At 67.8% G+C, this 22,938-nt stretch overlaps 1 protein-coding gene across 19 annotated transcripts in view; it reads right to left on the bottom strand.

Moving 5' to 3' along the window:
* KIF1A (kinesin family member 1A) overlaps nucleotides 1-22,938 on the bottom strand; it is a 97,859-nt gene that overhangs the window by 45,568 nt on the left and 29,353 nt on the right. For 13 of the 19 annotated variants that reach the window (XM_066281129.1, XM_066281132.1, XM_066281131.1 and 10 more), the window contains exons 3-14: nucleotides 21,731-21,807; nucleotides 19,363-19,542; nucleotides 18,650-18,715; nucleotides 17,844-18,022; nucleotides 16,518-16,629; nucleotides 15,182-15,259; nucleotides 14,464-14,529; nucleotides 13,303-13,320; nucleotides 4,694-4,769; nucleotides 3,865-3,943; nucleotides 2,760-2,902; nucleotides 1,311-1,337 (exon numbers count right to left, since the gene is read on the bottom strand). In XM_066281129.1, the coding sequence (XP_066137226.1) occupies nucleotides 1,311-1,337; nucleotides 2,760-2,902; nucleotides 3,865-3,943; nucleotides 4,694-4,769; nucleotides 13,303-13,320; nucleotides 14,464-14,529; nucleotides 15,182-15,259; nucleotides 16,518-16,629; nucleotides 17,844-18,022; nucleotides 18,650-18,715; nucleotides 19,363-19,542; nucleotides 21,731-21,807 (1,101 nt within the window). The remainder of the gene's footprint in view (nucleotides 1-1,310; nucleotides 1,338-2,759; nucleotides 2,903-3,864; nucleotides 3,944-4,693; nucleotides 4,770-13,302; nucleotides 13,321-14,463; nucleotides 14,530-15,181; nucleotides 15,260-16,517; nucleotides 16,630-17,843; nucleotides 18,023-18,649; nucleotides 18,716-19,362; nucleotides 19,543-21,730; nucleotides 21,808-22,938) is intronic. The other 6 variants (XM_066281142.1, XM_066281143.1, XM_066281145.1 and 3 more) reach the window with 1 other exon arrangement.

The following is a 22,938-nucleotide window of genomic DNA, read 5'->3' as shown; positions in this document are numbered from 1 at the left end:
TGGGAGACGGCAGGGCGTGGGCACAGGGGAGGCTGCAAGCGGGCATCGCCGAGGAGGCACAGCGCCAGGCGCCGGGCAACGCATGCAAGGCCACCTGCTGCCGCGCACGAGGGGCCCGGCCCCCCGCCCACAGCCACACAGCACCGCTGGGGCCCTGGGCTCGTCTCGCTCCACGCCTGGGCCTGGGGCCCGTCTCTCCCGTCTCCTGCACCCGCACACCAGGCCTGTGCCCCCGGGCCGCCTGCAGCCCCTGCCCCTGGGCACTGCTCACTCCACGCCTGGGCCTGGGGCCCGTCTCTCCCGTCTCCTGCACCCGCACACCAGGCCTGTGCCCCCGGGCCGCCTGCAGCCCCTGCCCCTGGGCACTGCTCACTCCACGCCTGGGCCTGGGGCCCGTCTCTCCCGTCTCCTGCACCCGCACACCAGGCCTGTGCTCCAGCCCTGCCCCTGGGCTGCGTGAGCTCTGTGGAGCCTCCCGCTCTGCCCACGGCCCTTCCCCGTCACTACCAGGCACAGGTGTGCCCCTGGGCCCTGACCTCGCGCTCATCCTCTTTGCTCTGGGCGCCCACCCCTCGGCCCACCCCTCACAGGCCCCCCGTGCATCTCTGAGCTGCGGGGCCAGGAGGCACTGTCCACGGCAAGGAACACCTTGGAGGCGAGGGGAGCTGTGGGACCCCTCAGCCCATGGCTGCCTCAAGGGGTCCCACAAGGACCAGGAAGGCCCCTGGGGAGGGTGGGGCCGGGCCCCTCCTGGCAGAAGCAGACGCAGAGCAGAGCAGCAGCAAAAGGGACAGTGCGGGGCAGCAGGAGAGCCCAGGGGTCCACTCTCAGGGTCGGGGAGACACTGGACTGTGCCCTTGCTCCGGGAGGCAGGGCCCAAGGCCGCCGGGCTCCCAGGCTGGGGTGGTGGTGGCGGCGGCATTAAACTCCTGGGCCTAAGGGGGTGCAGGGCCATGAGGATGCTGGCCTCAGGAGCCAGGGGCAGACCTGGCCCTCCTGCACTGACACCTGACATCCCAGGCCTCTGGGGGCACACGGGGTCAGAACGCCGAGCTCAGCCACGTTCAGCCTGAGGACGCCCTGGCCACCTCCCCGCCCTCGGTGCCTCCGTTTCCCACAGAGACAGGGGGTGTGACCCTGAAGCTACCGGGAGGTGGCCGGGAATAAGATGGCTGTGACCCCCGCCCCTAAAGGGGGGTGGACGCGCCCCGCCCGCCAGCCCTGGCCTCGCCCCTCCCGCTGGGCTGCCCTGCACCCTGTGAAGGCAGGCAGGTGAAGCGAGGTGCACGGAGCAGCAAGGGGATACACACATTTGGGTCCTCCGGGCACAGTGTTGGCTGAGGGGGAGGGGAGGCGTGGGGGAGGGAGGAGAGACAGAAACAGAAGAACAGTTTATCTCTGCAGGGTCCGGGGCTCGCCCGCCGCAGCCCAGGCGTCTCGGACAGGCGGCCGTGGCCGTCAGCGGGGACACGGGGACCCCAGCACCCTTGGCACGCCCACGTGGCTTCCGGGGAACCATCTCCGGCTCGCCTGGGCCGGCACCAAACCCAAAACAAGCGGTCCTCCCAGGCCGAGGCCAGAACCCTGGCCTCCCACCCCGGGTGGCTCCGCCCAGGTACACAGCGGGGGCTGGAATGGCAGACGTGGGTCCCCGGGCAGCCGTCCCAGGAGGAAGGCCAGGCTGGCCCGAGGTCCCTGGGGACCCACGTCCAGCCACCCTGCCCAGGACAGGCGTCCACGACCACTCACTGTCAGCGATGTCCCCGAGACCCTGGGGACCCACGTCCAGCCACCCTGCCCAGGATAAGTGTCCACGACCACTCCCTGTCAGTGATGTCCCCGAGACCCTGGGGACCCACGTCCAGCCACCCTGCCCAGGATAAGCGCCCACCCTGCCCAGGATAAGCGTCCACGACCACTTCCTGTCAGTGATGTCCCTGAGACCCTGGGCGTACAGCAGGTCCCTGGGGACCCATGTCCAGCCACCCTGCCCAGGATAAGCGTCCACGACCACTCACTGTCAGTGATGTCCCCGAGATCCTGGGGACCCACGTCCAGCCACCCTGCCCAGGACAAGCGTCCACGACCACTCCCTGTCAGTGATGTCCCCAAGACCCTGGGCGTACAGCAGGTCCCTGGGGACCCACGTCCAGCCACCCTGCCCAGGACAAGCGTCCATGACCACTCACTGTCAGTGATGTCCCCGAGACCCTGGGTGTACAGCAGGTCCTTGGGGACCCACGTCCAGCCACCCTGCCCAGGATAAGCGTCCACGACCACTCCCTGTCAGCGATGTCCCCGAGACCCTGGGTGTACAGCAGGTCCCTGGGGACCCACGTCCAGCCACCCTGCCCAGGATAAGCGTCCACGACCACTCCCTGTCAGCGATGTCCCCGAGACCCTGGGTGTACAGCAGGTCCCTGGGGACCCACGTCCAGCCACCCTGCCCAGGACAGGCGTCCACGACCACTCACTGTCAGTGATGTCCCCGAGACCCTGGGCGTACAGCAGGTCCCTGGGGACCCACGTCCAGCCACCCTGCCCAGGATAAGCGTCCACGACCACTCCCTGTCAGCGATGTCCCCGAGACCCTGGGCGTACAGCAGGTCCCTGGGGACCCACGTCCAGCCACCCTGCCCAGGACAGGCGTCCACGACCACTCACTGTCAGTGATGTCCCCGAGACCCTGGGCGTACAGCAGGTCCCTGGGGACCCACGTCCAGCCACCCTGCCCAGGACAGGCGTCCACGACCACTCACTGTCAGTGATGTCCCCGAGACCCTGGGCGTACAGCAGGTCCCGCAGCCGGGTCACCTCGTCCTTCAGCTCACGGATCAGCTTGTTGTTGGGGTCCTCGTTGATGACGGCGTTGCAGCGAATCTGCTTAGCCCGGTCAGCGTATCTGGGTGGCAGAGGGAGCTGTGGGCTGTGCCCTCACCGGCAGGCACAGGGAGTGGAGGCTCTCAGTGGGGGCCAGGAGCTGCCCCACTGGGAGTCACCGGGGCCACCGGCCAGAGACCCACAGGTGGGGTCACCCTGCCCCTGCTCACCCACTTGGGGAAACCTGTGTCCAGGGAGGAGAAGGGATGGGGTGGCCTCTTCTCCCTGCAGAGAGGCCTTGGCACCTGGACTGTGGCCCCGGGGTAGAGGGGCCCAGTGGGGGGGATGTGAGAACTTCCACACGTTCGCACGCCCCAACCCGCACCACACACAGCAGGTGCACACGCAGGTACCGACGGGAGCACGTCCCTACAGGTGACCCCCATCCCCTCTCTACTGCAGGGAGTGCTCAGTCACAGGGTCGAAAGGAGCCTCCCCTGTGGAGCCTCCCGCTCTGCCCACAGCCCTTCCCCGTCACTACCAGGCACAGGTGTGCCCCTGGGCCCTGACCTCGCGCTCATCCTCTTTGCTCTGGGCGCCCACCCCTCGGCCCACCCCTCACAGGCCCCCCGTGCATCTCTGAGCTGCGGGGCAGGCGGGGCCCAGACTCCCACCCGAGGATGCGTGCCTGCACGCAGAAGGACCTTGGAGACACGCTCTGCTGATTAAAGAAAGACCCCGATGGGTCCCAGGGCCAGCAGGGCTGCAGGCTGCTCGGCGACAAGCACAGCCCCCCAGTCTTGTGTCACAGGGGCCCTGGGCTGCTCCGTAGCCCCGAAGTGCAGCCCAAAGGGTGATGGGAACAGAATGGGGCCCACAGAGACCCAGGCACCCCTCACAGCCATCCGAGCCTCGAGGAGTCCCGGGTGACACGGCCTCCCCAAGAGGCACCCCTTGCACCAGAGTTCCTCACTCGGGCAGGGAGGGACCACTCCCACCCGAGCCCTGCGGGGGGCACAGGGACCACCCCCCTCAACAACATACCTGAGCGTGCTCAGGGTCTCGTCATAGTTGATGTCTGCCGGGCTCAGAGCCGCCACCATCGCTGTCCGCGAGTTCCCGCCTGCGGTGGGGGGGGGGGGGATAGGACAGGCTGTACGGAACGAGGTCAGGCTGCTGCCACGCCCTCCCTGCTGTCAGTCCCCTCCTGCGTGAACAGCTGGGGAGGCTGAGGCCCAGAGAGGTACACCGAGTCACGGGGGAGCACAGAAGTCATGTAACCTAGAGGCCGGAGGCCCCCCCGTTGTCTGTGTTCACCAGGCCAGCCCAAGACTCAGTTTCCGCCTCTGAACATCGGCCTCTCCAGCTGCTAACACAGCTAGGGAGGGCCCCTAAGGTTCTAGTTGAGGGGGGAGGCACTCCAATCTCCACCTCCTCACCCAGGTCTCACTGGGTCAGATCTCAGGCAAACAAGAGAGGAGGTGATTTATGGAAGCCCCCCGAAAAGCCAGAGCAAGCAAGCAAGCAAGCAGGGCTGCCCAGAACCATGGGGTCCCGGGTCCCTGCGGCAGACCAGAGAGGAGTGGGTCCCTGGTCTGGAGGTCACAGACCTGAACCGGGAGCACCGACATGGGGGGGTGTCCTGTGGTCCTGTGGGCCACCCTGGGTCCCCATCCTTGCTGTCATTTACCTCCGTCTGGCCACTGTCCCTAAAGCTCTGGAAGGACCCCTGCAGGCTTGCCTCGGTCTTGGCCCAGAAAGGGTACCAGGCCTTCTAGTGGTTGGGCACCCTCCCTTTGCAGCAGGAAGATGGGACGGTGGCCCAGTGTGGAAGTTAGAACCCCAGGGATTAGGTGAACCCACAAATCCTCACCCAAGTTCTCCCTGAGGAGCCAAGTCAGCACAGAATCCCGGTATGGGATGAAATCTGTCTTCTTCTTCTTCTTGTTCTGTCGGGGGAGGAACACCCAAGGTCAACCCTGAACTCCGGGAGGTGGAGGGGCAGGCGCGGGGCCTGCAGGGTGGTCCCCAAAGCCCAGGCTGCCGTGGGGGGCAGGATGCTTCCCACCCAAACCCAGGGCGTGCCCCCCAGGCAACACCCCTCAGGGCTGGAACGGGGGACTGCCCCCCAGGCAACACCCCCCAGGGCTGGAACGGGGGACTGCCCCCCAGGCAACACCCCCCAGGGCTGGAACGGGGGACTGAGCCCCCCCAGGAAACACCCCCCAGGGCTGGAACGGGGGACTGAGCCCCCCCAGGAAACACCCCCCAGGGCTGGAACGGGGGACTGAGCCCCCCAGGCAACACCCCCCAGGGCTGGAACGAGGGACTGAGCCCCCAGGCAACACCCCCCAGGACTGGAACGGGGGACTGAGCCCCCCCAGGCAACACCCCCCAGGGCTGGAACGGGGGACTGAGCCCCCCAGGCAACACCCCCAGGGCTGGAACGGGGGACTGCCCCCCAGGCAACACCCCCCAGGGCTGGAACGAGGGACTGCGCCCCCCCAGGCAACACCCCCCAGGGCTGGAACGGGGGACTGCGCCCCCCAGGCAACACCCCCCAGGGCTGGAACGAGGGACTGAGCCCCCCAGGCAACACCCCCAGGGATGGAACGGGGGACTGCCCCCCCCAGGCAACACCCCCCAGGGCTGGAACAGGGGACTGCGCCCCCCAGGCAACACCCCCCAGGGCTGGAACGAGGGACTGAGCCCCCAGGCAACACCCCCCAGGGCTGGAACGAGGGACTGAGCCCCCCAGGCAACACCTCCCAGGGCTGGAACGAGGGACTGAGCCCCCAGGCAACACCCCCCAGGGCTGGAACGAGGGACTGAGCCCCCAGGCAACACCCCCCAGGGCTGGAACGGGGGACTGAGCCCCCCCAGGCAACACCCCCAGGGCTGGAACGGGGGACTGAGCCCCCCAGGCAACACCCCCCATGGCTGGAACGGGGGACTGAGCCCCCCAGGCAACACCCCCCAGGGCTGGAACGGGGGACTGAGCCCCCCAGGCAACACCCCCCAGGGCTGGAACGAGGGACTGAGCCCCCCCAGGCAACACCCCCCAGGGCTGGAACGGGGGACTGAGCCCCCCAGGCAACACCCCCCAGGGCTGGAACGAGGGACTGAGCCCCCCAGGCAACACCCCCCAGGACTGGAACGGGGGACTGAGCCCCCCCAGGCAACACCCCCCAGGGCTGGAACGGGGGACTGAGCCCCCCAGGCAACACCCCCCAGGGCTGGAACGAGGGACTGAGCCCCCCCAGGCAACACCCCCCAGGGATGGAACGAGGGACTGCCCCCCCCAGGCAACACCCCCCAGGGCTGGAACAGGGGACTGCGCCCCCCAGGCAACACCCCCCAGGGCTGGAACGAGGGACTAAGCCCCCCAGGAAACATCCCCCAGGGCTGGAACGAGGGACTGAGCCCCCCAGGCAACACCTCCCAGGGCTGGAACGAGGGACTGAGCCCCCAGGCAACACCCCCCAGGGCTGGAACGAGGGACTGAGCCCCCAGGCAACACCCCCCAGGGCTGGAACGAGGGACTGAGCCCCCAGGCAACACCCCCCAGGGCTGGAACGAGGGACTGAGCCCCCCAGGCAACACCCCCCAGGGCTGGAACGGGGGACTGAGCCCCCCAGGCAACACCCCCCAGGGCTGGAACGGGGGACTGAGCCCCCCCAGGAAACACCCCCCAGGGCTGGAACGGGGGACTGAGCCCCCCCGGCAACACCCCCCAGGGCTGGAACGGGGGACTGAGCCCCCCCAGGAAACACCCCCCAGGGCTGGAACGAGGGACTGAGCCCCCCAGACAACACCCCCCATGGCTGGAACGGGGGACTGAGCCCCCCAGGCAACACCCCCCAGGGCTGGAACGGGGGACTGAGCCCCCCAGGCAACCCCCCCCAGGGCTGGAACGAGGGACTGAGCCCCCAGGCAACACCCCCCAGGACTGGAACGAGGGACTGAGCCCCCCCAGGCAACACCCCCCAGGGCTGGAACGGGGGACTGAGCCCCCCAGGCAACACCCCCCAGGGCTGGAACGAGGGAATGAGCCCCCCAGGCAACACCCCCCAGGGCTGGAACGAGGGACTGAGCCCCCCCAGGCAACACCCCCCAGGACTGGAACGAGGAACTGAGCCCCCCCAGGCAACACCCCCCAGGGCTGGAACGGGGGACTGAGCCCCCCAGGCAACACCCCCCAGGGCTGGAACAGGGGACTGCGCCCCCCAGGCAACACCCCCCAGGGCTGGAACGAGGGACTGAGCCCCCCAGGCAACACCTCCCAGGGCTGGAACGAGGGACTGAGCCCCCAGGCAACACCCCCCAGGGCTGGAACGAGGGACTGAGCCCCCAGGCAACACCCCCCAGGGCTGGAACGGGGGACTGAGCCCCCCCAGGAAACACCCCCCAGGGCTGGAACGGGGGACTGAGCCCCCCAGGCAACACCCCCCAGGGCTGGAACGAGGGACTGAGCCCCCCAGGCAACACCCCCAGGGATGGAACGAGGGACTGCCCCCCCCAGGCAACACCCCCCAGGGCTGGAACAGGGGACTGCGCCCCCCAGGCAACACCCCCCAGGGCTGGAACGAGGGACTGAGCCCCCCAGGAAACACCCCCCAGGGCTGGAACGAGGGACTGAGCCCCCCAGGCAACACCTCCCAGGGCTGGAACGAGGGACTGAGCCCCCAGGCAACACCCCCCAGGGCTGGAACGAGGGACTGAGCCCCCAGGCAACACCCCCCAGGGCTGGAACGGGGGACTGAGCCCCCCCAGGAAACACCCCCCAGGGCTGGAACGGGGGACTGAGCCCCCCAGGCAACACCCCCCATGGCTGGAACGGGGGACTGAGCCCCCCAGGCAACACCCCCCAGGGCTGGAACGGGGGACTGAGCCCCCCAGGCAACACCCCCCAGGGCTGGAACGAGGGACTGAGCCCCCAGGCAACACCCCCCAGGGCTGGAACGAGGGACTGAGCCCCCCCAGGCAACACCCCCCAGGGCTGGAACGGGGGACTGAGCCCCCCAGGCAACACCCCCCAGGGCTGGAACGAGGGACTGAGCCCCCCAGGCAACACCCCCCAGGACTGGAACGGGGGACTGAGCCCCCCCAGGCAACACCCCCCAGGGCTGGAACGGGGGACTGAGCCCCCCAGGCAACACCCCCCAGGGCTGGAACGAGGGACTGAGCCCCCCAGGCAACACCCCCAGGGATGGAACGAGGGACTGCCCCCCCCAGGCAACACCCCCCAGGGCTGGAACAGGGGACTGCGCCCCCCAGGCAACACCCCCCAGGGCTGGAACGAGGGACTGAGCCCCCCAGGAAACACCCCCCAGGGCTGGAACGAGGGACTGAGCCCCCCAGGCAACACCTCCCAGGGCTGGAACGAGGGACTGAGCCCCCAGGCAACACCCCCCAGGGCTGGAACGAGGGACTGAGCCCCCAGGCAACACCCCCCAGGGCTGGAACGGGGGACTGAGCCCCCCCAGGAAACACCCCCCAGGGCTGGAACGGGGGACTGAGCCCCCCAGGCAACACCCCCCATGGCTGGAACGGGGGACTGAGCCCCCCAGGCAACACCCCCCAGGGCTGGAACGGGGGACTGAGCCCCCCCGGCAACACCCCCCAGGGCTGGAACGAGGGACTGAGCCCCCCCAGGCAACACCCCCCAGGGCTGGAACGGGGGACTGAGCCCCCCAGGCAACACCCCCCAGGGCTGGAACGAGGGACTGAGCCCCCCAGGCAACACCCCCCAGGACTGGAACGGGGGACTGAGCCCCCCCAGGCAACACCCCCCAGGGCTGGAACAGGGGACTGAGCCCCCCAGGCAACACCCCCCAGGGCTGGAACGAGGGACTGAGCCCCCCCAGGCAACACCCCCCAGGGATGGAACGAGGGACTGCCCCCCCCAGGCAACACCCCCCAGGGCTGGAACAGGGGACTGCGCCCCCCAGGAAACATCCCCCAGGGCTGGAACGAGGGACTGAGCCCCCCAGGCAACACCTCCCAGGGCTGGAACGAGGGACTGAGCCCCCAGGCAACACCCCCCAGGGCTGGAACGAGGGACTGAGCCCCCAGGCAACACCCCCCAGGGCTGGAACGAGGGACTGAGCCCCCAGGCAACACCCCCCAGGGCTGGAACGAGGGACTGAGCCCCCCAGGCAACACCCCCCAGGGCTGGAACGGGGGACTGAGCCCCCCCAGGAAACACCCCCCAGGGCTGGAACGGGGGACTGAGCCCCCCAGGCAACACCCCCCAGGGCTGGAACGGGGGACTGAGCCCCCCAGGCAACACCCCCCAGGGCTGGAACGAGGGACTGAGCCCCCCAGACAACACCCCCCATGGCTGGAACGGGGGACTGAGCCCCCCAGGCAACACCCCCCAGGGCTGGAACGGGGGACTGAGCCCCCCAGGCAACACCCCCCAGGGCTGGAACGAGGGACTGAGCCCCCAGGCAACACCCCCCAGGACTGGAACGAGGGACTGAGCCCCCCCAGGCAACACCCCCCAGGGCTGGAACGGGGGACTGAGCCCCCCGGGCAACACCCCCCAGGGCTGGAACGAGGGACTGAGCCCCCCAGGCAACACCCCCCAGGGCTGGAACGAGGGACTGAGCCCCCCCAGGCAACACCCCCCAGGACTGGAACGAGGGACTGAGCCCCCCCAGGCAACACCCCCCAGGGCTGGAACGGGGGACTGAGCCCCCCAGGCAACACCCCCCAGGGCTGGAACGGGGGACTGCCCCCCAGGCAACACCCCCCAGGGCTGGAACGGGGGACTGAGCCCCCCCAGGAAACACCCCCCAGGGCTGGAACGGGGGACTGAGCCCCCCCAGGAAACACCCCCCAGGGCTGGAACGGGGGACTGAGCCCCCCAGGCAACACCCCCCAGGGCTGGAACAGGGGACTGCGCCCCCCAGGCAACACCCCCCAGGGCTGGAACGAGGGACTGAGCCCCCCAGGCAACACCTCCCAGGGCTGGAACGAGGGACTGAGCCCCCAGGCAACACCCCCCAGGGCTGGAACGAGGGACTGAGCCCCCAGGCAACACCCCCCAGGGCTGGAACGGGGGACTGAGCCCCCCCAGGAAACACCCCCCAGGGCTGGAACGGGGGACTGAGCCCCCCAGGCAACACCCCCCATGGCTGGAACGGGGGACTGAGCCCCCCAGGCAACACCCCCCAGGGCTGGAACGGGGGACTGAGCCCCCCAGGCAACACCCCCCAGGGCTGGAACGAGGGACTGAGCCCCCCCAGGCAACACCCCCCAGGGCTGGAACGGGGGACTGAGCCCCCCAGGCAACACCCCCCAGGGCTGGAACGAGGGACTGAGCCCCCCAGGCAACACCCCCCAGGACTGGAACGGGGGACTGAGCCCCCCCAGGCAACACCCCCCAGGGCTGAAACGGGGGACTGAGCCCCCCAGGCAACACCCCCCAGGGCTGGAACGAGGGACTGAGCCCCCCCAGGCAACACCCCCCAGGGATGGAACGAGGGACTGCCCCCCCCAGGCAACACCCCCCAGGGCTGGAACCGGGGACTGCGCCCCCCAGGCAACACCCCCCAGGGCTGGAACGAGGGACTAAGCCCCCCAGGAAACATCCCCCAGGGCTGGAACGAGGGACTGAGCCCCCCAGGCAACACCTCCCAGGGCTGGAACGAGGGACTGAGCCCCCAGGCAACACCCCCCAGGGCTGGAACGAGGGACTGAGCCCCCAGGCAACACCCCCCAGGGCTGGAACGAGGGACTGAGCCCCCAGGCAACACCCCCCAGGGCTGGAACGAGGGACTGAGCCCCCCAGGCAACACCCCCCAGGGCTGGAACGGGGGACTGAGCCCCCCAGGCAACACCCCCCAGGGCTGGAACGGGGGACTGAGCCCCCCCAGGAAACACCCCCCCGGGCTGGAACGGGGGACTGAGCCCCCCAGGCAACACCCCCCAGGGCTGGAACGGGGGACTGAGCCCCCCCAGGAAACACCCCCCAGGGCTGGAACGAGGGACTGAGCCCCCCAGACAACACCCCCCAGGGCTGGAACGGGGGACTGAGCCCCCCAGGCAACACCCCCCAGGGCTGGAACGGGGGACTGAGCCCCCCAGGCAACACCCCCCAGGGCTGGAACGAGGGACTGAGCCCCCCAGGCAACACCCCCCAGGACTGGAACGAGGGACTGAGCCCCCCCAGGCAACACCCCCCAGGGCTGGAACGGGGGACTGAGCCCCCCAGGCAACACCCCCCAGGGCTGGAACGAGGGACTGAGCCCCCCAGGCAACACCCCCCAGGGCTGGAACGGGGGACTGAGCCCCCCCAGGCAACACCCCCCAGGACTGGAACGAGGGACTGAGCCCCCCCAGGCAACACCCCCCAGGGCTGGAACGGGGGACTGAGCCCCCCAGGAAACACCCCCCAGGGCTGGAACGGGGGACTGAGCCCCCCCAGGCAACACCCCCCAGGGCTGGAACGGGGGACCGCCAGCCCAGCCCTCAGGTCCCTCGTTTGTCACCCCACCGCGCAGTTGGGTCACATGGCCGGACCCCAGCTCAGCCGTGCCAACATCACCGGGCAGTGTGGCACCCTCTGTACTGTGCCCGCTGCCCTCCTCAAACACCAGCGGCAGCTCCGCTGGCTGAACGGGAAAGGCCCCTGGGCCGCCTGCGCCATTCCAGGCTCCGGCCAGCTCCTGCCGGCCGGCCGCTCCGTTCCACACGGAGCTCTCTTGCCGTCTCCCCCATCAAACTTCCTGCCACCCGCCCGCCCTTCCGCAGCCGGCTGGGAGGCCCCTGCTCCCACACCAGGCCCCCACCCTCCCCGCGAACGAGGCGGCATCCACATGCCGTGTCTGCCCCCCCCCCGTGGCTCTTCCTTCCTCCACGGAGGCAAAGCCACTCAAGTCGTGGACCCCCACCCCACGTCGTGGCTGCTGGGGTTGCTTCTGGTGGACACACCACGCCCCACCTAAGGATTCGTCGTGAAGATTCCATTTCTTTACAAGGTCTGTCTGCTCCTTTACGTATACAGTTGCTTCAGAAGTATTTGTTGGGCGTGGGCCGAGGCCAGCAGGCATGGTCCCCGCCCCTGCCCCCCCTGGACGTGCCCACGGGCACTCCCACCCCCAGTCTTCTTCTCGCAGCAGCCTGGGACTCACGACTGGGACTCACGATCTCTAGACTGACGTAGACTTTGTGAGCCCCGCTGAAAACCCGCCCACGGCTTCCCATCAAACCACAATCAACTGCATCGTTTCTGACTGTGGACTCAGGTCCCCATCCACCTCTGGCCTCCTCGTCTACCTGTGCCCCTGGTCCCTGCTCCGGACACGTCCTCCACTAGTTCCTCAAAACTTTCTCACTCAGTTCCTCAGAAAGTTTCTATCCCAGCCCCTCACATGGCCCCTCAAACATTTCCTCACGGCCCCCCACACGGCTCAGCCTGTCGTACCGCACAGCTCCGGACCCCCGCATACTGTTCCTCACACAGTTCCTCACGGGACCCAACCTTTCCCAACCTCAGCCTCTCACACTGGGCTTTCTGAACACAGGGAACAGGCGGGTACCCGCCCGCTGCTTGGCCGGCTCCTCCCCACTCCTCGGGTCTGAGCCTCGAGGCTTCTCTTCTGTGGTACAACCCTGGCCCTGCCGACCAGTGTCTACCTCACGTGTCCGTCTCCATCACAGTCTATTGTTCTTTACAAGACTCACCCCGGCCCTGCCCGGCTGGCTCAGCGGTAGAGCGTTGGCCCGGTGTGTGGCTGTCCCAGGTTCGATTCCCTGGTCAGGGCTCACAGGAGAAGCACCCATCTGCTTCTCTACCCCTCCCCTTTATCGGTTCTCTCTCTCTCTCTCTCTCTCTCTCTCTCTCTCTTTTCCCCTCCCACAGCCATGGCTCCGTTGGTTTAAGTGCATCAGCCCCGGGCACTGAGGATGGCTCCATGGAGCCTCTGCCTCAGGTGTTATAAATAGCTCGATTGTGAGCATGGTCCCAGATGGGCGAGCATCAGCCCCAGACAGGGGTTGCCAGGTGGATCCTGGTCGGGGCGCATGCGGGAGTCTATCTCCCCTCCTCTCACTTGGAAAAGAAGAAAAAAAACAATTCACCCCAATTTGTAACTACATAGGAGCAGAGGAAAGTAGGTTACAGCTCCTCGTACGGGAAAACGGCCTGCCAGGTATGATCGTTACAGTAGCTTCTGTACACACACCTGTGCAGCTGCCTTTGCCCACCTCTGCAGTGTGACTTCGTTTCCTGCCTATGTGATCTACCTCCCCATGGCGCTGGGGCCCCAGGAGGCCGCACTGCTCCCCCCGCACAGGGCCCAGCTCAGAGGTGGGCGCGTGTGCTGGTGACGTGCTCAAAGGCAGGGGTGACTCTGACGGCCGAGACCCCCACACGAGGACAGCTGGAGTTCACCCAGGGTGCTCTCTGCGTCCAGCCCCCTCCCCCGCGAGGATTGGAGTCTCCTCCCCCTAGAACCGAAGCCAGCCGCTCACCTTATTGGGCCCGGAGTCCTGAAAAAAGAAAAGACAGAAAGAGTCTGAGGACCCAAAGGGAGGTGTGCGAGGAGGGGGGGGGTGTGTGCGAGGAGGGGGTGTGTGCAAGGAGGGGGGTGCGAGGAGGGGGTGTGTGCGAGGAGGGGGGTGTGCGAGGAGGGTGTGTGTGTGTGAGGAGGGGGGTGTGCGAGGAGGGGTGTGTGTGTGAGGAGGGGGTGTGCGAGGAGGGGGGTGTGTGGAGGAGGGGTGTGTGCGAGGAGGGGGTGTGTGTGTGAGGAGGGGTGTGTGTGCGAGGAGGGGGGTGTGCGAGGAGGGGGGTGTGCGAGGAGGGGGGTGTGCGAGGAGGGGGGTGTGCGAGGAGGGGGGGTGTGAGGAGGGGGTGTGTGCGAGGAGGGGGGTGTGAGGAGGGGGGTGTGTGCGAGGAGGGGTGTGTGCGAGGAGGGGTGTGTGCGAGGAGGGGGTGTGCGAGGAGGGGGGTGTGTGCGAGGAGGGGGGTGCGTGCCAGCTCCAGCGGGCAAAGGAGTGGGAAAGGCCTGAGCACGTGTCAGCCGTCCACCACTGACCGCCTGGCCATGGCTGGTCACCCTGAGCCGGCCCTGAGAGTCAGGCCAGACAATCCTGCAGCCGCTCTGTCTGATCTCCCCCTCAGCTCTGCCCCCACCACCAGCATTCTCAGAGGTGAGTAGGTTCTCCTGGGACTTGTCCTTCCCTGGCCTGGGTGTCTTGGTGAGTGGACAACACTGCTTGTTCCCTGAGGCCCAGGAAATCCAGCCCCTCACCTCCCAGGGCCACAGGCTCCCTCCTGGGGGATGGCTTGGGTTGTGCTAACTGAGGCCAGAGCTGACCACAGCCCCGCCCACCCGGAAGGATGCCAGCCAGCAAGCTCACCACAGCTGGTGGCAACCCTCCCAAGGGCCCCGAGAAGAACATGGCTCATCCCCACTTTACAGGTGGGGAAACTGAGGCTCCAGGAAGGGACAGGGGGTCACTACTCCACGTGTCGCCTAGCGACACCCCACTCCTTCTCTGGCTTTCCCTTGAACCCCAAGCACCTTGTCGAAGACAGGGTCCCCCCCTGCACCCCCCGAGGCAGGCAGGACAGGGGGGCGCCCGCCTGGTCTAGCCCACCATCCTCGTTCTGCAGACACGAGGCCAGCTCACCATTTCAGCCAGAGCGGAGATGACCTTCCCCAGCGTGGTCAGGGACTTGTTGATGTTGGCACCCTCCTGCGTGAGGAGAAGGTGGCGGGGAGGTCAGGACGCTGGAGGACCCTCTTGCTCCAGCGTGACCCCTGGGGCTGAGACCACCCGGCCCTGACTGTTGTTGACCTTGGGGCTTTAGAGGGCACTGCAGCCTCTGGCAGGAAACTGGTCAGAGGCCCGTCTGGCCGGAGGGGAGAGCGGTTTGCCCAGCATTGCCCTCGGCTTCCTCGGAATCCTAGCACGTGTCCCGCAGGTGCCAGAGCCCCTTCCCGCTCTCAGATAACAGAGGGGACTAAAGGAGCACTCGGGAAAGCAAACGCTCTCCTTCCTGACACCCAGACCGCCTGACCAGAGGTGTCCCCTCAGGGCCACGGCCAGCCAGCCCCCAGCCCACGTTCCTCAGGTGGAACGGCACGGACGCCAGTGGCGAGGGGCTGTGGGGTCCCTGCCGGGGCCAGCTGCCTCTGCCCCTCTCCCGTCTCCTCACCTGGGCCCCCCACCCCCCCAGATGCTCCCTCGGGGGCGGCCCCACACCCCCCTCCAGCCCCCAGAGGAGCCGAGCCCTCTTGCCTGGCCCACCCTGGAACAAACCGGGCTGGAGGGCCCAGCCCAGCCTGTGAGCTGAGGCGGAGGGGCCCCCGCTCCCCACGGGCAGGGCCTGGCGCGCGGCCCCTACCTTGAGACGCGTGCCCTTCGCTCCCGTGGAGTCGGCCCGCTCGCTCCCGGCCAGGTCCACCAGGCTGATCTTGCTCACCTGGAACGGCAGGCGTGTCACGGAGGCTCCAGGAAGGGACAGGGGCCGCCTGGGAAGCCGCGTTCCGGCCGTCGGCCTGGGGCTCAAAGCCACCGCCCGAGAGGCGGCAGACCCTCCGCCCGAGCCCCTGGCGCTGCGGCCACACGTGTCTGTCCCCGGACTCCCCAGTGTCCCCTCAGGTGCGTCCACCGCTGTTTCTCCAGATGGGGACTTGGTCTGGGCCGGGGCTTGAGCGCCGTTCCCACACCCCCACCATGGCTCAGCTGCCCCGTGCACCGGGCAGGGGCCCCAGTCAGCACTCCCGTGGCCTGGGCTGGGCAGCCACATGTGCATCCTGAGGAGGGCCGCTGTGGGGAACTCGCCCAGGTGTCCACAGGCACCGACATCAGTGGGACCCTCTCGGTGCTCCGAGCCTCCTGGGGCGGGAGGCACAGCCGGCGGCCTGCACCCTGGACGGCTCACTGCCCTCCCTCCCAGGCCCCCGTGGGCGGTCATGAGCCCCCAGGAGGCTGGTGCCAGGCACCAGCAGGTGATCCCAGCACCACCAGGATTAAGTGGCGCCATCCTCCCTGTTCTCTCGGCCAGGGAAGATCTGGGGTGCTGCCTGCGAGAGCCCGCCCCCCCCCCCAGGAAGTAGCTGAGGTGCCGCGGGAGAAGGTCTGGACATGGGTGGGAAGGGGGCACAGCCAGAGAAAACCCGGTGTGCAGGTCAGAGGCGCTGGTGGGCAGGAGCGGGCGCGGAGCCTGCCCTGCTGCTCCTCCTGCAGCTCACAGGCCACGTGTCGGGACCCAGGCCACGGGAGAGGACACCCCTGCCCGGGTCCACGGGAAATGCCAAGGCGCGTGGGAAAGGCATCTGGGCTGCGGGCAGCAGGGCGGGCAGTGCCCGCTCAGCACAACCTCGCCTTTGTGCTTGCAGATGCCAGCGCCCACCGGGAGGCCCTGCTCCCGGCCCGGCCCAGCGCCCACGGCTGCCTCTGTGACACTCACTCGCTCAGGCTGGGGGCTCCTGGCCTTCACTGCGGCCCGCCAAGGGTCACCTGGGCACCTGGGGCCTGCGGCAGCCGGGCTGCAGCTCAGCCTTGGGGACATGGCTTCTCGGCCCCCACAGTCCCACAAAACCCCCGGCAGGAGGGTCTACGGCACCTCCACCCAAAGCCCAAATGTGCAGACACGGTGGCCTCGCAGGCCCGGCCCCTCCCTGCCTGCTGACCGCCCCCCCCTGCCGTCACGCCCCCTCTGCCAAGGCCACGCTCACCTTCTCCGTGGTGACGTCAGTCTCTGCATCGTGGCGCTTCTGGGTGAAGATGATGTTGAAGACGGCGTGAGAGCGGCTGCTGGTCTCGTTCATGTTCGTGGCCGCCACGGTCCTGGGGGGACGGGAGCCACGCGTGGTTACCCGCCAGCCACCCTGCGGTCGGACTCGGACGGGAGGGTCGCCGGCGGTGCCAGCCCGGTGGGCCCGGCATGGGGTGTCCTGGGAGCAGACCCACACCCCTCCTGTGTGCACCACGTCCAGCGTGGGACCCTCAGCCCCCCGCTCCAGCCTGGCACTCGGGTGACGTGACTGGGGGTGTTTCTCTGCTCCCGGGGTGTCGGCAGAACCAAGGGACCCCTCGCTCTAGAAGCCGGGCAGGAGCCCTGGCAGCTACCATGTGGGGGAAGGCCCCCAATGCCCCCAACACCCACAGATCTCGAGGAAGTGGCCCCCGGGCTAAGCCCCTCCTTTTCTGACAGCCCACAGCACAGAAGGGCCTCCCCCCGGAAGAGCCCCCACAGGACCACAAAGGAGGTGTGGGGTGGCAGTGACTGATACAGGGAGCCCTCGCCCTCTGGGGGCCCCCAGGTGGCAGAGAGGGGGCTCTGGCCATGTTGACCAGGGAAGCCCCCCTGGGCAGGGAGTCCTCTGGGGGCCCCAGGGGGGCAGAGAGGGGGCTCCTGCCATGTTGACCAGGGAAGCCCCCCTGGGCAGGGAGTCCTCTGGGGGCCCCAGGGGGACAGAGAGGGGGCTCCTGCCATGTTGACCAGGGAAGACCCCCTGGGCAGGGAGTCCTCTGGGGGCCCCAGGGGGGCAGAGAGGGGGCTCCTGCCATGTTGACCAGGGAAGACCCCCTGGGCAGGGAGGCCCAGGGAGACCGGCTGCTTGTGGCTGGCAGTGCTTACAGCCGATCCTTTCTCCACGGGCTTCTGCCCAGAGCCCCGTCCAGGGGAGCACCTGCCCTCAGACCAGGCAGGGGTGGACCTCCGTCTCCTGACCACTGGGGCCCGGCAGGGCAGCTGCCTTCAGGGACGGCCACCTGGGGCAGCAGCCACAGAGGGCGCCGGCACCGCCCAGGGCGCACAGCCCACCCTCAGGAGGACCAGCCCCCGTGGGGCCGACTGTCCCCGGTCACAGGGAGAGACTGCTGCAGGTCCTCCTCAGGCCGATGGGTGCCCTGAATGGCCGCAAGCCCACAAGGCCCACACTGGCATGGGGGCCACCTGACAGCGATGCCCCAGGGACCAGCCTTCCTGGCAGAGACCTGCAGCCGCGGGCACAGTGGGGGTCTGGGCGGAGGGAGGGGGGCGGGTCGGCCGCACGCACCTGGCCTTGTTCCCCGAGTCCATGAGGTCCTGGATGTCGTTGTAGGAGGTGACGGCTAGCTTGGACAGGTCCTCCACGTACGGCCCCAGCAGTGGGTGCTCCCTGACGCGGAGGTTACCCTTGTTCTTGGGGTTCAGGAGGTCACGGACGCGCTCGCAGTAGATCTCCATGTAGCTGACCTGCGCGACAGAGACAGACAGGCCATCAGGGGCCCCCAAGTTGGGAGGTGTGGGGGGCCGTCGTCATCAGAAACCCTGAGATGGGAATGGGGGGACTGTCACCAGGGACTCCTGAGGAGGGGGTACTGGGAGATGTGGGGGTTCACCATCCAGGAACCCTGAGAAGCGGGCAGGCACGGGGAGCACCATCAGGGACTCTCGGGGTAAGGGGTGTGGGTACTGCCCGCTGGGTGAGGGGAGGCGTGCCAAGGACTCCAAGCCCCTGCCTGAGTGAACTGGGGGTGTCAGCCCAGCTCCGCCTGCCTGCCTGGCCCTTCCCCACCCATGGGCATCCTGGGCCCTGGCCGCAGTGCAGCTGAGGCACCTGTCCCTCTGCCCGGCTCAGAGTAGCGGCTCAGTGTACACGGGCTGCGCAGAGGGCTGCCCCTGGTCCTCGGCACCCTGCACGCCTCTGTGTCCGGAGTGGACGGTGGCGTGCTCGCCACATGCACAGAGGAGTGACAAGCTGAGGGCACAGACCCGTGGAGAGGACTTGCTTTGCAGGAGGAAAGCATTGCTGCTCGTGCCTGGAGCCCCAGCCACAACCCCAAGGGCCGGATGCCGGGCGGGCACGTGGGGAACTCTCACCTCCACGGAGTAAGACATGTTGTCGTTGGTTGTGTCGTTGATGCGGGAGAACAGGTCCTCGCAAAGCTGTAGGGACCAAGGACACAGTCAGATGAGGAAGGCCCCACCCCGCAAGGTGCTATGGGTCCCCTGGCCCTCTCACACCCTCACAGTTCACCTGAAAGGCACTGAGCTCAGGGGTCCCCTCGCTGACCCCTGGCCCTTTCTCACACCTCTCCCCACCATCCTTGTCTGCGTGGTGTGGTGGTGGTGGTGGGGAGGGGGTGTTTGCCCTGCTACAGACCACCCAGGGCTCCCCACCGCCCTAACCCGGTCAAGCAGTGACCTGCTCAGATCCGGAGACTGGGGAGGGGGCCAGGGTCCCAACAGTCTGCAGTGTCTGCGACCCAGCCTTCAGTTAACCTGGGCACCTCTCTCTGCCCAGACCACTGTCCTCACAGCCTCCCCCCAGGGAGGGTCACCTCCACCAGGGGGGGGTCTCCCAGCTGCTGCAGCAGCCCCCTGTGCCTCCCCGGTCCCCCCGCCCCGCCCCCTGTGCCCTGGGTCTCCCTGTCTGGGGGGGCCGCTCTCGCTGGGTCCCCCTGCCCCGCCCCCTGTGCCCTGGGTCTCCCTGCCTGGGGGGGCCGCTCTCCCCGGGTCCCCCTGCCCCTCCCCGTGCCCCGCCCACCCCGCCCCCTGTGCCCCGCCCCCTGTGCCCTGCCCGCCCCGCGTGCCTGGGGGATGATGCCCTGCTGGTCCTTCTCCTGTTTGCCCATCATGGTGTAGGACTTGCCGGCCCCGGTCTGGCCGTAGGCGAAGATGCAGACGTTGTAGCCCTCGAAGGCGTGCTGCAGCATCTCCTCGCCGATGTCCCGGTACACCTGCTTCTGCGAGGCGTAGTTGATGTCCTCGGGCTGCAGGGCGAGAGGGGCTGCAGCTGCAGGAGGCGGGCACGCCCAGGGCTCAGCCCACCGCGTTCCCCGGGGACCACATCCGGTCCTGGGGCCTCCGGGCATCACGTGGGGAGGGACGCCTGCCCTGCCACCCTCTCTAGAAGAGGGGACGTCACCCTGCCCGGGGCAGTTTCCTGAGGCAGGGACAGGGAGGGACGGCCAGGCCGACGCTGTACGCAGCAGAATGGCAACAGCCGGTGTGAAGGCCACGGGCCCATGGGCGCCGCCCTGCCAGTGGGAGGAGGTGGGGCTGGATGGGGAAATGGAATGAGGAGCCCTGTGGCTGCTCTGGGGTCCAGGAAGGCAGAGATGTGACCTACGGTGCGTGCTGGCACTGGGTCAGGGGTCCATAGATGTGACCTACGGTGCGGCTGGCACTGGGACAGGGGGTCCACAGATGTGACCTACGGTGCGTGCTGGCACTGGGACAGGGGTCCATAGATGTGACCTACGGTGCGGCTGGCACTGGGACAGGGGGTCCACAGATGTGACCTACGGTGCGGCTGGCACTGGGTCAGGGGGTCCATAGGTGTGACCTACGGTGCGGCTGGCACTGGGTCAGGGGTCCACAGATGTGACCTACGGTGCGGCTGGCACTGGGTCAGGGGTCCACAGATGTGACCTACGGTGCGGCTGGCACTGGGTCAGGGGTCCACAGATGTGACCTACGGTGCGGCTGGCACTGGGTCAGGGGGTCCATAGGTGTGACCTACGGTGCGGCTGGCACTGGGTCAGGGGGTCCACAGGTGTGACCTACGGTGCGGCTGGCACTGGGTCAGGGGTCCACAGATGTGACCTACGGTGCGGCTGGCACTGGGTCAGGGGTCCACAGATGTGACCTACGGTGCGGCTGGCACTGGGACAGGGGGTCCACAGATGTGACCTACGGTGCGTGCTGGCACTGGGACAGGGGGTCCACAGATGTGACCTACGGTGCGTGCTGGCACTGGGACAGGGGGTCCAGGAAAGCAGAGATGTGACCTACGGTGCGGCTGGCACTGGGACAGGGGTCCACAGATGTGACCTACGGTGCGTGCTGGCACTGGGACAGGGGGTCCAGGAAAGCAGAGATGTGACCTATGGTGCGGCTGGCACTGGGACAGGGGGTCCATAGGTGTGACCTACGGTGCGGCTGGCACTGGGACAGGGGGTCCATAGATGTGACCTACGGTGCGGCTGGCACTGGGACAGGGGTCCAGGTGCCTTCTGGAAGTATCCAAAAGGTGGGGATGGGCAGGGCTGGGTGTGGGGAGGCTGCATGGGGAGGTAGGGGTCGGGGGAAGTTAGGGGGTCTCCCAGGATCCAGGGGGGAAGTGGAGGCTGAGGTGCTGCCCCAGAGGAGGTGTGGGCCCAGGTTCAGCTGTGCACAGGCAGAGTTTAGGGAGTCGGGGACATGGAGACATTGAAGGACAGATTAGAGCTTGAACCCTGGGACAATGCCCGCTGGGAGGTGACGACCCCCTGGTCCTTGCCCCAGCTGGGACAGTGCGTGGCACGGCTCAGGGTGACCTTACACGCGCAGGGTGAGTGAGGGAGGCCGGCCTGCCTCTTCCCCCATCTTCTGCAGGGGGAAGGGTGGTCATCACCACACTTAGAGAGGAATATGGAGCTCAGAGAGGCTGAGGGGCTGCATGAGGGCCACACGGTAGTCGACTGCAAGGCAGAAAGCCCTTCTAGACTCCAGGCTTAGCAAAAGGCTGAGTTCTCCCCCCTCCACCTCCATATTGGCTATGATGCTGATTATTTGCACCCACTTCACTTGCTTCCTTAAGTTGCTGGAAGCAATTTACATGCCCTTCCTCTTACTCTGTTTGTTCAGATGTTGGTTGATTTCGCTTATGCCTGGTGGGGGGATTCCTGTTTTTGCCTTGGGAGAGTTCTTGTTTTAGCCTCAGATGTGTAACTTTGTAACAAGGCTATATAATAAAGCAAACTGGGGCTTTGGGGCACTGGGATACTGCCATCAGCATTGAAGAGGCCTCCATATTCCGTCCTCTTTTCTCAATGAGTCTATTTTCCTAATTCCGCACCATTCTTCACTCAAGACCCAGAGTTTCTAGCGGCCCTGGTCTGCAGCACCGCACAGCTCGAGGGGCGAGTGGTGCCCACACCGCTGAGGCCCACCTCCCCTGGGCCCGGCCCGGCTTACCGAGGTGTGTGACCAGTACGAGTAGTCGAAGCTGAAGCTTTTGGGCGTCTCCTTGGGCTGTTTGGGGTTGACGATGGCTGCGGGGAGGGAACAGGTGCGGTGGTCAGCTCTGTGCTGCGTCTGCGCTGCCCCCTCACAGGGACACCCCTGCGCCCCTCCCGTGGGGACACAGGGACACCCCTGCGCCCCTCCCGTGGGGACACAGGGACACCCCTGCGCCCCTCCCGTGGGGACACAGGGACACCCCTGCGCCCCTCCCGTGGGGACACAGGGACAGCCCTGCGCCCCTCCCGTGGGGACACAGGGACACCACTGCGCCCCTCCCGTGGGGACACAGGGACACCCCTACGCCCCTCCCGTGGGGACACAGGGACACCCCTGCGCCCCTCCCGTGGGGACACAGGGACACCCCTACGCCCCTCCCGTGGGGACACAGGGACACCCCTACGCCCCTCCCGTGGGGACACAGGGACACCCCTGCGCCCCTCCCGTGGGGTCACAGGGACACCCCTACGCCCCTCCCGTGGGCCCCTTCCGGTTCCTTCCAGGTGTGCTGTCGTGGACTCGCGTGTCCCCTGCCCTGGCCCCTCCCTCCTCCTCCCTGAGCTGCACCCTGGCCGGGTCACAGGACATCAGCTCGTCAAAGTAGCAGTGAAGCCACAAGCCCAGGCTGACGCCATCGCCCACCGCGGGCGCCTGCCACGTGCCCGGGAGACCCCTCACCCCAGTCCAAGGCCACTTCACCCAGACCTGTGACTGCCCAGCCCCCAGGTCCTCCCAGGTTCCAAACCCAGCAGGGGGCAGGACCCTTGGCCCCAGGGCCTGTCAGACCACCCTGCACACCTGTCTGAACCCAAAATGTCCAGGTTGATAGAGGATTTTTTGCCCCCCCCAAGGCCCCACCTGGCTGGAGGCAGATCCTTCCATGGTGTTCACATCCACCAGGGACACGTGGGAGGCCACCCCCACCACATCCTCCCATCTGAGGAGGCAACCCCTCGCTCACGGCCCCCACGTTTGGGGACGGAGACCTGGTTTTCCTCAGGGGCAGCGAGCCTCACTTTCCTGGGCTCAGCACAGCCTTCAGGACCCCACAACCCTGTCCCTACCAGGTGACCCGTCACCAGCACCAAGAGAACCAGACCCTCAAAATTCACAGGTGGAAGTCCACACGCCCAGGACCTCAGCGCAGGACCTTATTTGGAGAT

Source organism: Saccopteryx bilineata, chromosome 5, assembly GCF_036850765.1.
Source record: "Saccopteryx bilineata isolate mSacBil1 chromosome 5, mSacBil1_pri_phased_curated, whole genome shotgun sequence".
NCBI lineage: Eukaryota > Metazoa > Chordata > Mammalia > Chiroptera > Emballonuridae > Saccopteryx > Saccopteryx bilineata.
The sequence above is the reverse complement of the archived record's forward strand: the minus strand, read 5'-3'. Positions and strand labels throughout refer to the sequence as shown.